At 49.0% G+C, this 16,291-nt stretch overlaps 2 protein-coding genes across 20 annotated transcripts in view; one reads left to right on the forward strand and one right to left on the reverse strand.

Moving 5' to 3' along the window:
* Positions 1-10,534, forward strand: part of CDC42BPA (CDC42 binding protein kinase alpha) — a 334,917-nt gene extending 324,383 nt beyond the window's left edge. For all 17 annotated transcript variants that reach the window (XM_055146939.1, XM_055146925.1, XM_055146926.1 and 14 more), the window contains 3 exons: positions 2,069-2,186; positions 6,000-6,157; positions 6,485-10,534. In XM_055146939.1, the coding sequence (XP_055002914.1) occupies positions 2,069-2,186; positions 6,000-6,157; positions 6,485-6,616 (408 nt within the window). In that variant the 3' untranslated portion in view covers positions 6,617-10,534. The remainder of the gene's footprint in view (positions 1-2,068; positions 2,187-5,999; positions 6,158-6,484) is intronic.
* A 2,118-nt stretch (positions 10,535-12,652) lies between these two features.
* COQ8A (coenzyme Q8A) overlaps positions 12,653-16,291 on the reverse strand; it is a 31,771-nt gene continuing 28,132 nt past the window's right edge. For all 3 annotated transcript variants that reach the window (XM_055146940.1, XM_004605525.2, XM_055146941.1), the window contains exons 8-15: positions 16,110-16,250; positions 15,611-15,692; positions 15,439-15,532; positions 15,180-15,321; positions 14,851-14,958; positions 14,648-14,713; positions 14,315-14,401; positions 12,653-13,648 (exon numbers count right to left, since the gene is read on the reverse strand). In XM_055146940.1, coding sequence (XP_055002915.1) covers positions 13,361-13,648; positions 14,315-14,401; positions 14,648-14,713; positions 14,851-14,958; positions 15,180-15,321; positions 15,439-15,532; positions 15,611-15,692; positions 16,110-16,250 — 1,008 coding nt within the window. In that variant the 3' untranslated portion in view covers positions 12,653-13,360. The remainder of the gene's footprint in view (positions 13,649-14,314; positions 14,402-14,647; positions 14,714-14,850; positions 14,959-15,179; positions 15,322-15,438; positions 15,533-15,610; positions 15,693-16,109; positions 16,251-16,291) is intronic.

Consider the following 16,291-nt stretch of genomic DNA (forward strand, 5'->3'; position numbering starts at 1 on the left):
CCCTGAGCGTTGCTGGGTGTGGCCCAAAAATGAAAGAAAAGAATTGTTTATATCATAAATGATGGAAGGAGGCAGAGAGATAGTACCAGGGTAAGGCACTTGTCTTGCATGCAGCCAGCCTCAGTTAAATCCCTGGCATCACATGGGCAAGTGCTGCTGGGTTTAGTCCACTTTAGTGCAGGAGTTACCACCTGGGCAGTCCCCTGACCGCAAGGCCTGAGCAGCACCACATTCCCGAGCATTGAGTCTCCAGCCCAGATGGCCAAGAAATGTCAGGAGGGTCTTCTGGGCCTCTGGAGCACCACTTAGGAGATGACCCTCCACAACAAAAAGCGAGATGGAGGATCGAATGATAGCTCTGAGGGTGGAGCTTATGTCTTCATTTGCAGAGCTCCAGGTCAGTCCCCAGTTCTACATGATCCCCAACAACTGGAGTGGCCCCCAGGCTATAAAGCAAGCATTAAAAAAAATATGATGGAAATGGTTCTTAAGTTAGCCATATAGTAACATATTTTGTACATGAAAAGGACCAAATAACTTAGGTTTCATAGCAATTTTTAATGAAAATGAACTTAAGCTGAATGAAAATCCTTTTTTTTTTTAACAAAACATCTGTGTATTTTCCTTAATTCAGTATTCAGTGTTAGTAAACAGCTAGGCTTTCTATGGGCTTAATTTTTTTCCATTTGTTCTCGGATAGGTTTGTTTTATGGAAAGACACAATACTAAGATAGCTTGAGGTGTGTAGCAAAAATGAAAGTAAGTTTTAAATAAAAATGGAATTTATAATCCCACCTTTTGGAGCTTCCCTTTGCTGTGTTGCACGCATGTCGCTGGTGGCTCACAACACTGCCCCTGTGTGCAGGAATGGCAAAATGCTAGCCCTGACCATTTAATTTTTTTTTTGATCTTTTATGTTCTTAGACATAGAAGGTAAAGTGTTGTCTTAAATAACATACTCAGAATTACATGAACTTTGCACACTTGACATATAAAACAAAATGTCCATTGGTTGAATTTGAGACCAGCCAAACAGCCTGCAACTTCCAGTGTGTGATTCTTCAAAAAGTACAACTTAAAATTCTTTTTCAAGTGGTTGGGCCAGAGTGATAGCTCAACGGGTAAGGCACTCGCCTTGCATGCGGTAGGCCCAGGTTCGACCCTCAGCATCCCATGTGGCACCCCTGAACCCAACCAAGAGTGATTCCTGAATACAGAGCCAGGAGTAACCCCTGAGCATCGCCAGGTGTCTCCCCCCCCAAAAAAAAAAATGAATTTTTCAAGTGGTATTAATGAAGGTTTCCCTGACTGCCAGCTTTGGCCTGCCTTGTGTTTGTTGCTTTGCCATAACTTTCTCTCAGGTGTCAATCCTGAAAGAACATTTGGAAATGTTGGGGCCACCAAGCGTTTCCCATGCTCCATTGGTTTCAGATACCACCTCTTAAATCATGTCTGACTTTCAAAACCCTCTGTGACCTATTTTCCTACATTGGCGACCAAAATCACCTGGTGATTCGGTGGGAAATTCTCAAGCCAGTATGCAAGTTCAGCGTTTGACTCACCACTGCTATGACTGCTGCAGGCATCGTATTTATGACCAAGTCTCTCTCTGGAGGCAGCGGGACGCCTGGGACTGTCCCATTTACTGTCTCACCAATAAAACACTAACTTGAGAGGCATATACTTTGAATTGACTTTCCTTAAATTGCACTAGTTTGACTACTGAGTATCCTAAGCAAATATAAAGGTCCGATACTGCCAAAGCTTTATCTCAGGCATCTGCATATGTCCATGTAATTCTGTGTATAATTATGTATGTCACTTCTAACCATAGAGCTATTCTTACAACAAAACATCTTTTGTTGCTCAGTACTCTAATAAGTGTAAAGCTGAATATTCACCCTTGATGGAGTGAGGTTCCTGTTCTAAGAGCTTGAGTGTGTTATAAACAGGAGAGGTTATTGCATCCCTTCCTGGTTCTCTAGGACGAGATAATATTATTAAGATAGTCATCTCTACAGAAAATCATTTTCTCTCTGGCTGAAGAATTTTTCTCTCTCATTTTTAGAATCCTCGGCCTCAGGAAAGCAGAGCCGTGTTCAGCGGCTCGGTCAGTATTCCATCTATCACCAAATCCCGCCCTGAACCCGGCCGCTCCATGAGCGCCAGCAGTGGCCTGTCAGCAAGTAAGTGGGCCCAGCTGAAGGGTGCTCTTCCACAGCAGGGAGCACCGTGCTGCCCCGGGGGGCCTCTGGGCTGATATGCCGTTCCTGCACCTACTTGGGTTTGCCTCATGCACGAGCCAATGTCTGCTGTGAGTTAGACCTGCCCGGGTCTAGAAAGCTTTGTTAATAGCATGGGACAGGCAGAGGGATATGATGCATGGAGATCTGAGCATGCTCTGTGCATGTTCTATGGAACAGGGTGTAGCAGAAAGAATCATCAAGGCTTATTCATGCCCTGGAGGTCAGTTCCTATTCTCATCCTTAAGAGAATGGCCTGCCCTCCCTTCAGTGAGTATTAGTCAAACATCAAGGTGCTCAGTGGAGCTGCAGGGCTGTGCGCAGAGTGGTCAGATCAGGCAGGCGCTGGAGACCAAGGTGAGACCCTTTTTATTTAATTCAAAGCACAGCAGGAATCCCAAAGGATTCTCAGTAGGGAAAGACATTTATCAGCTTACATGGCTGAGAAGCTCCTGGGGCTGCCCAGTGAGAAGTATGTGTCAGGTCTGACAGAGGCAGACCCCAGTGGGAGCCTCTCGGTGGGCAGGAGGGAGCCAGCACCCAGTGTCCACCAGATTGATTCTTAGAATAGAGACAAAGACTTAGTGCAGAGCTCACTGTGGCAGGAAAGAGTAGAGAGCCAGAGACTGCTCCTGCTTCCTGCTTCGTCCTGGTCACCGAGAGCCGCAGGGCAGCTTGAGGATGTCCCCAGCTTGAGGATGTAGAGAGATCTCATGGTCAGAAGAACATGAGCACATTTGGGGAAGTAAAAGATCAGGAACAGGTTAAAAAATGTGTACTTTTGCCCCCAAACCAGATGGCATTCATTATCCAGGCTATAAAAAAAACCTTTAAGCTCCCATGAGCAGCTTTTCTCAACTTATATGGCTAGTGCCAACTTTCAGGTGCCCGAGGTCTTTGTCACTAGCCTCCCTTCTATACCATGAAATGCAGCATCTCCTTCCTGTACCTGCAATGTTCTGCACAGAACCCTGACCCAGAACCACAGGGAGAAGCACTCTCCATGGGACACTCAGTGTCCAGCTTCTGCCCCAGGTGACTTTTCAGTGGGAAGGAAAAAATTATCAAAGATAATGTTTGCCGCAAACACAGAGTACATAGGATGCTCAAAACTGCTTGGATCATAATAAGAGCAATGTACAAATAGAATATCGATTTTAAAAGTTGAAATTTAGTTACCAGATTCAGTGAGATCTTTGTAAGTTCCTGGATTATCAGCAACAAGGAAAGATTGTCAAAATATTGCAGCAGTTTCTAATTTGGAGATGTTTCTTGACCAAAAACCACCTCCCTGGAGCTGGCGAAAGGAATTCCTGTCACTGTTGCCTATATACACAAACCACAGACAGGCCACATTCCCCTGAGTTCCCCGCAGGGAGTCAAGTTAGCCCTCTGAGAGTCTCATTCATCAGCTGTTTGAGGGAGGAGATAGAGGGAACCTTCCCAGTAACTCTGGAGCATTTACTGTTCATAATTCCTCCCTCTCCAGTACAGCCAGCTTACCTAGACCTTTCTGGAAGGAAGGTCTTGCCAGCCAAGATAGAAACACAGAGCTTGTTACACAGACACTCCCCGTGTTTGTGTGTGCGCGCACGCACACACACACGTTTCAGGGCCCAGCCTCCACCTTGATCACCATTTACATGCAATGGAAGAGGCAGTCCTGACCACATGTTATCAGGACCCCAGTTTTCAGATCAATCCCCTCATCATACCTCTCACTTTTACCATTCAGTCAGACTGCATTGCCTTCCCTTTGGTGAGGGGTGAGAAGGGGATGGAGATGGGGAGGTGCCTGTGCTCTTATTATCATAAGAGCAAATTATATTCATTGTTCAGGCTGTAAAATTTTTGAGCACCCATTAGCTTTTCTGCTAAGTTAGACTTAATTCAGATCTGGCTAGTGCCTGCTTTCAGGGGCAACTCCAGGCAGTGCTCAAGACTTAGTCCTGGCTCTGTGCTCAGGGATCATTCTGGTGGAACTTGGGAGACTATGTTTAGTAGTGGAGATGTGAACTGGGTTCAGCCTCATGCAGGGAAGCACCTTAGCCCCTGTACTATCCCTTGGTCCCACCTTAATTATTTAAGATTGGGATGATTGAGAATAATCTCTCTTTGAAAAGAGCATTCCAAATGTTGTGGAGCTATTTTATACACAGTTACCAATACAGATGAGGGTTGAGAAAAATGTCGAAGGTCTGTGTGTTCCCCTTTCTGCTGCTCTTCCCACAAAACACCATCAAGTGGAATTGGAATTCTTTACTTAAATAAAAGAGTGATGAAAAAGACTGAGACTCTAAAAGATTAAATAATGCGATTGAGTTAGCACAGGGAGAGCAGCGGTGTCTCTGGCAGTTTGGATTTTCTACTCAGAATTATAGAATTTTTTGTTTGAAAGGTAACTTCAGTTTTTATTAAAACTGGGCATTAAACTTGATGCAGAATTGGAAGAGAAATCAATAAAAATGATTACACCTTCAGTTACAAGGAAACACATCTTGGTTCTTGATTCTTTGGGAGATATGTTCAAAAAGTCAAGAAATACACCAGCAAAGGAAAGGCAGTGTTTGTGCCCGTGAAGGACGCTTGTCTGAAGTGGTCTCTGGGTGCAGAATGTCGAGAGGGAGTGGAGGTTCCGGCAGTCACACCGACTTAGTGGTTCTCAGCCCACAGCAGGCTAGGATCATCAGAAGAGCTTTTGTAGAAGTTAAATCAGGTTCTGACTGGCCACACCTCAGCACTGCTGACGCCATGCAAACTGCAGCCACAGTGGTGCTGCCTGGCGAGCCCTGCGGCCAGAGGGCACTGTGCCCAGAGTCCGGGAGGACAGCCTCCTTCCCTTGCAGCTCCCAGCCCGTTCATTTGCGATGCCTTCTGAATTTTGATAGCCACTGTCCAACAAAACACTCTAAAGTCATCTTGCAACATTTTCATTAAGTTCTTCATTGAAAATTAATTTGAAACGTGTTAAACCAGCAAAAATTTGAGCTACACTCTATCTTACAATTGTCCTAAAATCTCAGCAGTCTCTTTTTGATCAAAGATCTAAATATTACAGATCAGTGAAGAGTAAAACGTGTTCAAGCAAAAACTAAAGCAAGTACTGTGGACTTTCAATAGGCACTTCCTGTGTCCCTGAATTTCCATAGCATTGTGGTCACCTCTTCTTCCACTTTGGAAGGTGCCTGCCCACCCCAGTGCCCCCAGTTCTGAAGTTCAAAAACTTTAAATACTGTGAATTTAAAGCTTGCCTCATTTTTGTTTCTTGGACTTTTGGCCCTGTGGATTGAAAATGCTGCCTGAAGTGCCCTGTTTTCCCAATGAAAACCCTCAAAAAGTGAGGGACGGTCGTCTTGTGCGCTCGCATGCTGGCTGTGCCTTGCATGCAGAAAGACACGGCCACTCTGCTTGCCCGGAGAATGGATTTTTTTGGTTTAATTGCTTATAACATGGCATCGCAGATGTTGTAAGAGACACTGAGAGGCACAGCGAGCCGGGATGGGTGCTGAAAGGTCGGTGCTGTGGAAATCTTCTAGTGGGCTGGGTAGATGGGCACAGCCAGCAGTGCAGAGTCTGGTGGCCTGGAACCTGCTGCCTGCACCCCAGAATCCTGGTCAGTGCAAGGGTGGGAACAACTACGTGAGAGGCTGGGTTGTGGGGGGAGAGAGGAGGAGGCGGCGCCCCCTCAGCCATCTGTGATCTTGGTGGGGATTGTTCCCTCCTGCGTGAAAAGATTGACCAGAACTATTGCTGCAGGGTCTTCAGCACAGAACGGCAGCGCATTGAAGAGGGAGTTCTCGGGCGGAAGTTACAATGCCAAGCGGCAGCCCCTGCCCTCCCCCTCAGAGGGCTCCTTGTCTTCTGGGGGCATGGATCAAGGGAGCGATGCCCCTGCGCGGGACTACGATGGGGAGGTGAGTGAAGTGGCATAGCAGCGCTGCCCGGCCCAGGTGGTGGAATTCCTGCCCCAGGCCAGGACACCCCACCAGGGGACTCGCCACAGCTATAAGACGCGTTTACCAGGCACTGGGGTTGCAGAGTTCCTGGGGGAGTTGAGGCCCTCTCTGCTTCTGTGGCAGAGGCTGGCAGAAAGGCCTCTGAGCATTTGCTACATGTCTCTACCTCTTAAGCAGCTCAGAAACTCATCCCCTCAAGTCTCGTGAGCGTGTGGGTGGAAGAAATCCAGGGTGGGCTGAGCCCTTGCTGCCCCTGCTCCTCATGACAGTCGCTTGCTCTTACAGGATTCTGATTCTCCAAGGCATTCCACCGCTTCCAACAGTTCCAACTTGAGCAGCCCGCCCAGCCCTGTGTCACCCCGGAAGACCAAGAGCCTCTCTCTGGAGAGCGCTGAACGCAGTAGCTGGGACCCCTGACTGCCTCAGCACTCACAGGATGCCAGAGTGGCTTCCTCGCCCTCGCTCCCTCCTCCCCTGCTTCATCTTTCCCGCAGCAGCCCCAGTAGCTGGGTGGGGATTCAGGACTTCTGAACACAGACCCTGGACTCAATAGCAGCCACTATTCATAGACAGACTTTCATTAAAAGCACCTTAGATTAATACTGATTTCATTTTGCACACCTAGAGTTGCTTTCTGTACCCTTTCACCCTTCACTCACAAGTAGACAGATTCCCCCAAATGTAAGTGATAAGGATAAGGTTAGACACTTTGTTTTCACAGTAGAGTCACATTATAGTCCCCTCATAGCACCGCTCCCCTGTCCGCCTTGGAAAGGCGCGCTAAGCCCTCACTCAGCACCCACAGTGAATGTCGACCCAATCGTTGCCAGTAAGTCCTTATTAATTAAAACTGCATATTTTACTACAATACAGAGTTTACGTAAATACACAAATGTAGAGGTAAAATACTGAATGTATATAGTAAAAAGAAGCATCTTGTATTCAACAAAAAAATGGATGCATATATGAGAGAGATCATTTAATTTAAGAAATGTGTTGTTTCTTGTTTGTTCTCCAGCTAAGTAATTAAGAGTAGAAAGCCCTCCCACTGATGGTTTTGGAGGGAGAGCAGGAGAAATCAGAGTTCCCTTTAGTGCTGCGTCCTCACATGGGCTCCAGGTCTCAGTGGACGGACCTTTAGGAAACGCACAGGGGCAGGAGCAGAGCACCAGACTTTGCACGTTTGAAGCCTCTTTGGCATCACTAGAAGGCAAACTCCTGTCCCAGACGTTTCTTTTTCTAGTAGTAGAATATGGACCACTCTTTCCTTTTTTTTTTTTTTTTTTAGTACTTTGGTATCACACTCTCTTCCTTCCATCTGTGAGAACATAGGAAGGACACAGTTTCCGAAGGGCAATGGACAGGCTCTGGAAAAAAAAAAAAATTCTGCGCCGATCCTGCCCCTCCCTGAATTTTAGCCAGGTGTTCAGAAAAGAGCCTGCTTTGAGGGTGGGTACAAGCTTCCTCAGATAATCCTGGACAAGGACTTTAGTACCAAATAGCATAAGCCCATGAATGCAAGAAGTGAGAGCCCCGCACCTGCCCGCCAGGGGCAGCCCGGCCTGGCAGTTCCACCTGCTTCCTCTGTTGTGTTAGTTGCAGTACCATTTGTGTTCCCACAAGTTTTAGTCAACACCAGGCCTGAGGTACACAATGGGAAGAACCTTATTTCTCCGAAGTCACTTCACCAGTTAAGCGCATGAGTTGAGAGAGGAGGTAGGAATAAAACATTAAATGGAAGTAAAGAGAACCTTCCTCTCTAACTTTTACCTAAGTTTCTCTGAGAAGTAGAAAGCATCTTCTTTCTCTCTGAGCACTGTCTCTTTCTGATCTGCTGCCGCACTCTGCTCTTGGATGTGGAGGGGCCTGCCTGTTGGGGAGCTGGCACCCCCATCCTGTCTCTCTGGAGAAGGGCTACAGGTTGGGCAAGGTCAGAAGGCAGGACAGGTGTGAAATAACCCACAGATCTTACCATGCCTGTTTCCACACTTGGACTCTGACTGCTTAGACCTGACCATGGTTTCTTTTAGATGGGCTTGAAGTACTGCATAGTTTTCAAGTAAATCTTTTTGCTTTGGGAAGTTTCATGTAAAACTTCACTTGTGCATCCAGAGACCTTGAATCAGTCTTGACTCCAGTTACTACCCTGGCAGCTCCTGAGCTTTCAGGAGAGGTGGAAGCAAGGAGAGGGAAATGGCTTTCTGGAAGCAGATGCTGAGCCCCTGTGGCTACCACCCCTCTTCCCAAGACTCCTCTCTCCTCCTCTCGGATGCCTCCACCCTTTCCTCCTTCCCTATTCATCCTGGGCCAGAGGCAAATTCACAGGACTCTACAGCCAGCCATTAGCTTATAGCTTTCACAATCAAGTGTGAGTTTCTGTTGCTGTGGGTGCTTGCTTGTTCAAGGTTGAAGCAGGGATAACTGCATCCAGGCTCTGCTACCCTAGAAGCAAGCAAGAACACTAGGGCTCCTACTGGTCCCTGTTCCTGCTGCCCCACAGGCAGATGGCTTTTCCACCTGCCTCTGCCAGTCACAGGATGAGTTGTCACAAAAAGCAGCCCCAAACAGGGTTTGGTTGGCAAGGTGGACAGGGATGTGGAGGGGGGCGGGGGGAAGAGGGGCACTGCCAGCATAATAGTTTGGGAGGCAATTTTCCTAAGATAATTATTGCCTCTGGGCTCCCCACTATTAAGTATGAGCCTGTTACCTTCAAAAGCTCTGGGAAAATGGCAGGATGAAGACTGGACTTTGGAGTAACCGCACAGAGACCCAAGGGAGGAGTAACAACTTACTGAAATCGGTGGTTTGTGCTCTCTGGGGTCCGCCTTTGCTTTCATGCGGGACATGTTGGGCCATGGAGGTAGGAACTTATTTCTCAGCAGAAAGAAAACATCAGTGAAGATACATTTCGGGCATAGCCTGTATGTGTTGGTATTTGGTGCTATCTATGTCCAGCCAATTTGTTGTCTACTCTTGAATTACAGATTACTCTTTATGTGCTTTGGGTATATAAAGTTACATATATGTACACACACACACAAATACACAAATGCGTATGCATTTGTATTTCTTTTTGCCAAAAACAAAAGCCTTCCTCCTTGTCAAATGATTACTCAAGCCCATTTCACTTCTTTAGCCAAGTGTGTAGGTGCGTGCACGTGTACATATACACGTCACTGCAGTTAGTGATTTATGCTTTTTACCGGGGAGTAGGTTTTGAAATCAATTTAAAAGGGCCCTTCTAGTTGGTTTCCCAAGCAGTTGTCTGCTCAGCCTTCAGGAAAGTATTTGAGGCTCCTGTTCTCCTTGTAACACCAACCTGACATTTCCGCTGCTCTCAGCCTCTGCCTTCCCGAGTTTAAAATCTGTCATCAGTGACTGGGGCCACAGCTACTGCTGTGAAAGGCCAGTTGCATTTCTATAAGCTCAGATTTTATTAAAGAGAAGCTAGGGCAGGGGTGGCCAAATGCCCCTCACCCCTCAGGACCAGTTCCTGGCCTTTGGCAATTCTCCCTGTTTGTAGGGGCCGTGGGAAGCTCACCTCCAATTCCTGGATATGGGTGCTCTGTGCAGCCAGGCTTGCATGCTGCAGAAGGCAGTCCGGTGCCTCACTCACTGCTCTTCATGGCCTGGCCTAGAATTCCATACATGGCTGACCCTTCAGAGCCCACCTCGGAGCCTTTTACCTTGCCCTGACTTGACTCCTTACTCAAGTTTCTTGCAGCTCTGCTAGATAAGAGGGCCTTGCTTCAGCTGGAGCTGTCTCCACTCCCATCCCTGGTCACAGGCCAGGCTCTTCTCTTCCTTCCCTGGGGATAGCCATCAGACACACGCTTGCACACACACACAACACATGCATTTCATTCAGGGGGAAATTGACTTAAAGCAACCTTGAACTTTAATTTAAAAAAAAATACTAAGTGACCTGCCTTTTTATTTGGTAGTGTATGTAATATCATTTTGCAATTACATTTTTTTAGGGTTTTTTCTCATTGTAATATTATTGTACAGTTTTGCATGGCCTAGGTGTAATCTTTTTTTCCTGTTTAGAATATAATTCTCACAAATACATGTGTATGGAAGGGGAAAAGATAGTGCTTTGGCCTTTTATCACTCTTTATTTCACTTTGGTTTATGCCCTCAATGTCTTGGGGACCTTCATTAGGAGATCCTCTGCTACCAAACAACAGTGGGGATTCTTTTGCACAGAATTTATTTAAGGTGGGATCATCAGAAATATAAAAGAAGATTCTTCACTGGTATTTTATGTTGGTATCACTTAATATTAACCAGACTTTGATGTATTGCAATAAAACAGGGAACTGTTAAAATTGAGTATCTTGTCTTTTTTTCTCTCACATTAAAATATTTGAAGAATGATAAAAAGTGACTTCATTTTACTAGCTTCTGCTTTCTGCCAGTCCCCCGCCCACTGCTCCATCCTCATCCTTACCCTTTTTTATTTTTTGAGGGCGGGAACATGCAAACCCAGCAGTGTGGAGGGCTACTTCTGGCTTACTGCTTGGGGGTTATTCTCGGCTGTGTTTTGAGGGACCACATCATGCTGGGAATCGAACCTCCACCTCCTGCACGTAAAGCCTGTGCTCAGCCCACTTAACCATGTCTGAAGCCCAAGATCTCCTTACCCCATGGAAAGATAGGTTGGTTTGACTTGGGGTTTCTCCATTCCTTCAAGAGTTCTGGGAAGAATTGTGCACGGTTCTCATGAAGCTGAAGCGTACAGCCAGCTGTTCACATTTCCCTTTTCTTGAACCAGGCTGTGCCCCAGGCTTTCCCAAGGCTTTCTCAGAGGCTCTGCTATTGTGCCATATGGGAGGGAAAGGACATGGCACTGAGTCCCTGCAATAGCCAGTGACTCCTCCCTTGTCACAGCCCATCCTCTAGACTTGGCTATTAGATTTTGTGTTAACTTTCTGAAAACAAGCAGCTAACACTTAAATTTTGAGTTAAATGGCATATCTTGGGGTGCTGGCCTCCACAAAAGAAATCTTAAATTATGGCTGTGGCTGAATCATAGTACTGAGTCTTCTCCTTGTACCCATCTCACAGACTTCCAGGTGACATTGAATATAATGTTACTGGTGTAACAGTTCCTTAAAACACTTGCCATATTTTCAAACCACAGCTGGGCAAGGTAGGACAAACTTTGGTAAAGGACATTGGCCTAATATTTGCAGACTAGTCTCTATTATAACCATTTGGGTCTGCCATTGTAACTCAAAGCTGCCTTGTGTGATAAGTAAATGCATGAATACAATTGTGGAACTCCAAAAGAACTCCTTACTATACAGGTAAGGGGCTGATTGAGCCCATGGACCACATTTTGCCAGCCCTTGGCTTATTTTGTTCTGAAGCCACACCTGGCAATTCACATAGTGCCAGGGATTGAATCCACGCCGGGAGGATAGATTAGCATGCACTCCGCCCATTGAGCTCTCCCTGCATCTCAGCTAGCCCTTGGTTTAGACTAGAGTGATGGGCTGTGAGCTACTGTCTTCTTCCATATCCTTGTTTTACCTTCACTGTTTCTCAGCCATTTTACCTTTGAGCCACTTTCTCATTTGGTCATCATAGAAATTTGTACCTAAATATGTGTGTGTGTGTCTCTTAATACAGAAATACAGCCTTTTAAGGCACCACAAATACTGATGAGGAAGAGCTGGTGCTGGGTACTTGAGATAACCCTCAAAGGGCCTCCCACAGAGCTCTCCTAAAGGCCATCCAAACCTCCACTTTGACCCATAGTTCAAACTACAGAAGGCCTTAGATTATTTTGGAAACACCTGGGAGGGGCTATTAGGCACTGCAGCAAGTTTCACCCCTGCCACACTTTCCCAGGTGTTAACCAGCCTATTAGAAGAGCCCCCACCTGAACATTCAAACTGCCCATCCAGAAATTTGCCCCAAGAAGAGTCACTATAATAATCTCATTGCCACACGGGCCAGGCACAGGCTATGCCAGCAGCTGCCACAGTTGCCAAGATCCCCACCTGGGCGGCCAGGGTGGTCTAAACATTCTGAGTTTCTCATGCTGGAACAGGTGGGAACTGCATGGAGCTCCTGGGGCCTCACAGCACCCTCAGGTTTGATGTAGGCCCCTAATGGGAAAGAGGCCACAACCAAAGGGGTTTTTATTCATTTTTCATTGAAGCAAGAAAATCTATTACAAGAAGAATACTGTACCAAAATTCACAGAGCCAGAATGATCCCCAGGTCTAACCTGGTGACACCTGCCATTCATCTCCACTAAGGTTCTTAGCCTGGTGGGGGGAGGAAGCTGCCTTTAGCAGAGACCCCTGTGTTGCAGTCTCCTGAGGCTGCCTTCCCAAGGGGCAGCATTCTCTGGAGACCAGCTGTCAAGGCCCGCTCAGCGCCCTCCCGCTCAGATCACAGGCGGGGGAGGAAGGGACAGAAATCTTCAAGAACACAGACTCGGACAAATCTCACACTACAGAGTTGATAACACCCAACACAGTCCTGCTATTTGGTTTGGGTTGGTTTTGGTTTTTAGATGTTTTTCAATGTTTTGTTGGTTTGGTGGCAGGAATTCATAGGGCACATTTACATTCAAAATTCCCATCAAGAAAAAAAAAATGCAGCTGAAGGCAAAAGTCTCCCTTTTCCCTTTATCTAGAATTACTTCAGATGTATGAATAAGCAGATTGTGACATAAAGTGACTAGGGTTTCATTTTCACATTTACATTGTCACTGTCACTGTCATCCCGTTGCTCATAGATTTGCTCCAGCGGGCACCAGTAACATCACTATTGTGAGACTTGTTACTGTTTTTGACATATGGAATATGCCACCAGTAGCCATGGGGGCAAGATACTCGGTAGCTTGCAGGGCTCTCCGGGCTCTCCGAGAGTGGCGGAGGAATCAAAACTGGTAGGCAGCATGCAAGGCAAACGCCCTACCTGCTGTGCTATCCACTGTGCTCCAGCCCAGAAGCAGAAGTTTACATTACATTTACATTTACATTACTCAGCCCAAACCATTAGCCCTAAAAACCATGCACACACCAGCAAGGGCTCCCAGCAGCATCCCGTCTGCCCTGTCAGAGCCCGCCTGCCACTCAGGGCAAAGTAGCCAGACAGCAAGGCCAGGCCACAGTTTCAGTCTGCACAGGGGAGCCCCCGCTACTGCCGCTCAGCCTGCCGCTTGCAGTAGTTGCTGTAGGCCTCCTCGAACATGGCTTTACAGGAGAAGCGCGCCTTCAGCTTGGAGCAGATAAGGAAGGAGCCACCCATCTTCCTGTGCAGGGAGTAGGTCTCCTCCGGAGGGGGGACAAGCCGGTGCTTCAGCATGATGGGGATCAGCTGGTGGATCTTCTCAGTGGTGCTCTGGTTGCCAAAGTCAAAGGGCTCCTCTGAGGCAAAGGCCTCCCCTAGGATGAGGATAGCATCCAAGTGGGCATCTTCCATGGCCTGAAGAGGTGGGAACGATAAGCTGTAAGAAGGATGGACGCCAGCCAGGGCTGGTTCCACACACAGCCCCCATACTGAGGGCAGTGTCTTGCCTGAATGAGCTTAAACACTCCAACAGGCCTAAATTCCAAACCTGCAGGGGTCAGGCAAACTGATGTGTGAAGAGGCTCCATGAGGCAGGGGGCCCTGCAGGCTCCCTTCCAGAGCTCTCAGCCTCCCCCTTCAACCCCTGAAGTGGCCTTGGCCAGGCCTGTGTCCCAGCAGTAGGACCACGAGGCTGGTCTGTTCAGGCTCCCACTGGCAGGAGAGCATGTACTGCTCCCTGAGCGGCTTTGGTGGCAGCAAACAGATGCTGCCCCTTAGTGGGGTGGGTGCTAAGATTCTCTCCGGGGTTTAGCTCACCAACGCCCTCAATGCCAAGCTCACAGCACCCTGAAAATACCTTATGTGACAGTGGGGGCCAGAAACATGACAGTCACAGGAGCCCAGTCACACCTAATAGCATGACCCTCCTGCCACCTTCGCTGAATCCGGTCATTTGTCAGTGAGGTCCCCACAGGAACAGGGAGCCTGTGGACCCCGCTCCCTACCACAGGGAAGACCGCACCACAGGAGCTGGGCCTGGACTATCAGACACTGTGGGAGCCCCAGACCCCGGCAGCTCACCTTGACCTCGTAGCCGGTGAGGAACTTCATCTCTATGGATTTTTGCAGCACGGCCTCCCGGTCCCTGTCAGCTGCAGCCCTGATGATCTGGGGGAGGCACAGGAGATTGCATGGGCAGCAGAGTAGCCCCCAAGGTCTGATGACACCCACTCCAACCTGATTCTAATTGGATCCTGGCCTGGAGAACCCAGTGTTGTGAGCTTGACAGGTGGTGGTTGTGTCACTGACACCAAGCATTGGGCACAGATAGGGACATAAGCCATCCCCCACCAAGTACCCAAGACACAGACCCCAGCCAGCAGAGCACCAGTGAGCCCCTGGCCCCAGGGCTACCTGAATGTAGAGGTCTGTGAAGGCGCTGTCATACTCTCGTGTTGCCCCAAAATCCAGCAGAGCCACCTGGGAATGGGTCAGAGTGTGGGGGAGAGGTTTGTGGGGCTCGGGAGTCCCATAGGGGCTGACAGCCTGCCGAGAAGGTTCACCCCCCCACTCAGGCAAACCTCAGGCCCCCAAGTGGCCACATTCAGTATGCCCACCTTATGCTGCTGAGGGTCATAGAAGAAGTTGGCCCAGTTGGGGTCTGTCTGCATGAAGTGGAATTCGAACAGCTCCCGCAGGCACAATACCAGGATGTTGTAGCAGATCTGGGTGGGGGACAGGCAAGCAGCTTCCCACAATAGCAACAGACAACCTGGTGCTCACCCCTCCCGAAGCCCTCATCTTCCATCCCATTTTTTGCCCAAGGGACAGTTTGGAATTCCGGGGTGCCAGTTGGTGGGGGACATTGTTACTGCCTGCTCCTTCGGCCCCATTAGCCACCAGGCCAGCATGAGCGTCCAGGGCATGAGGCCACCCTCACACACACCTCGTTGCGGACCTCCTGGCTCAGGTCTTCAGCCTGGTCCAGCGGGAAGCCCGACACTAGTTCGGTGGTGAGCACGTGGGGGCTGCACAGCTCGTCCACAATCGCAGGCACACAGAAGAAGGGGTGCTCCTTCAGCAGCTCCCTGGCAGGGGCAGGAAATCAGACGCAGGCCCACAGGCCCAGAGTCCCCCGAAGGACAGTCTTCCAGCCCAGAGCTAGAGGGGCGCCCCACTATCCCCAGTCCCCCTGGGAGTCGCACCTGAACTTGCGGGCACAGGCGGCCTCGCGCTGGTAGTCACACTCCAGGACCAGCTCCCGCCGCAGCACATCAATCAGGTGCTCAGGGAACAGGCCTGTGCCAGGATGGAGGCATCAGGGGGGCTGGAGTTCCCCAGGGAGGTGCCAGGGGTGCCCGTGTCCCCCACCCAGACCTTCGGGAAGCATGTTGCTCATGTTCAGCACCGCCATGAGGTTGTTGACGTCACTGTTGATGCTCTGGGCCACACCTGGATACTGAAGGGGACAAGAGGGAATGCCCGGGGCAAATGGAACAAAACCTCACAAAGGGGTCCCCCTCCATGCCACCTGGATGCTTCCCAATACACAGGGAGGCCAAGCCACAGCCCCTAAGCCCTGCCCCACAGCTGCCCAAGTTCGGTCCCACATGGACCCAACTTGGGCCCCACAGCCAGCAATGGCCACCTGTCCCTCTCCCATTCCAACCGCGGGGTGCCAGTACCTGCCCTGTCACTCACTCTACCAACACAGCAGGTCCTCAAATAACGTCATAGCCTGAGCACTGTGTCAGGAGACAATTCCCACGGACTCAGACAAAAGGATGTTCTAGGGACCTGCTGGCATGACCCACTGCTTCACACCAAGCACCAATTTGGAAAAGTCGGGGTGCCGCATCTAGGGTACAGTGCCTACCTGGATCTTCATGGCCACCTCGCGGCCGTCCTTCATGCGGGCCAGATGTACCTGGCCAATGGAGGCAGCGGCAAAGGGACGCTCCTCGAAGGACTCCAGCTGCTCTCGCCAGTTGGGCCCCAGGTCACTGTTGAGGGTTTTCTGGAGAGAGATGCAGGGAGCTTGAGCAGTGCAAGATTCAA

Source organism: Sorex araneus, chromosome 9 (assembly GCF_027595985.1).
Source record: "Sorex araneus isolate mSorAra2 chromosome 9, mSorAra2.pri, whole genome shotgun sequence".
Classification (NCBI taxonomy): Eukaryota; Metazoa; Chordata; class Mammalia; order Eulipotyphla; family Soricidae; genus Sorex; species Sorex araneus.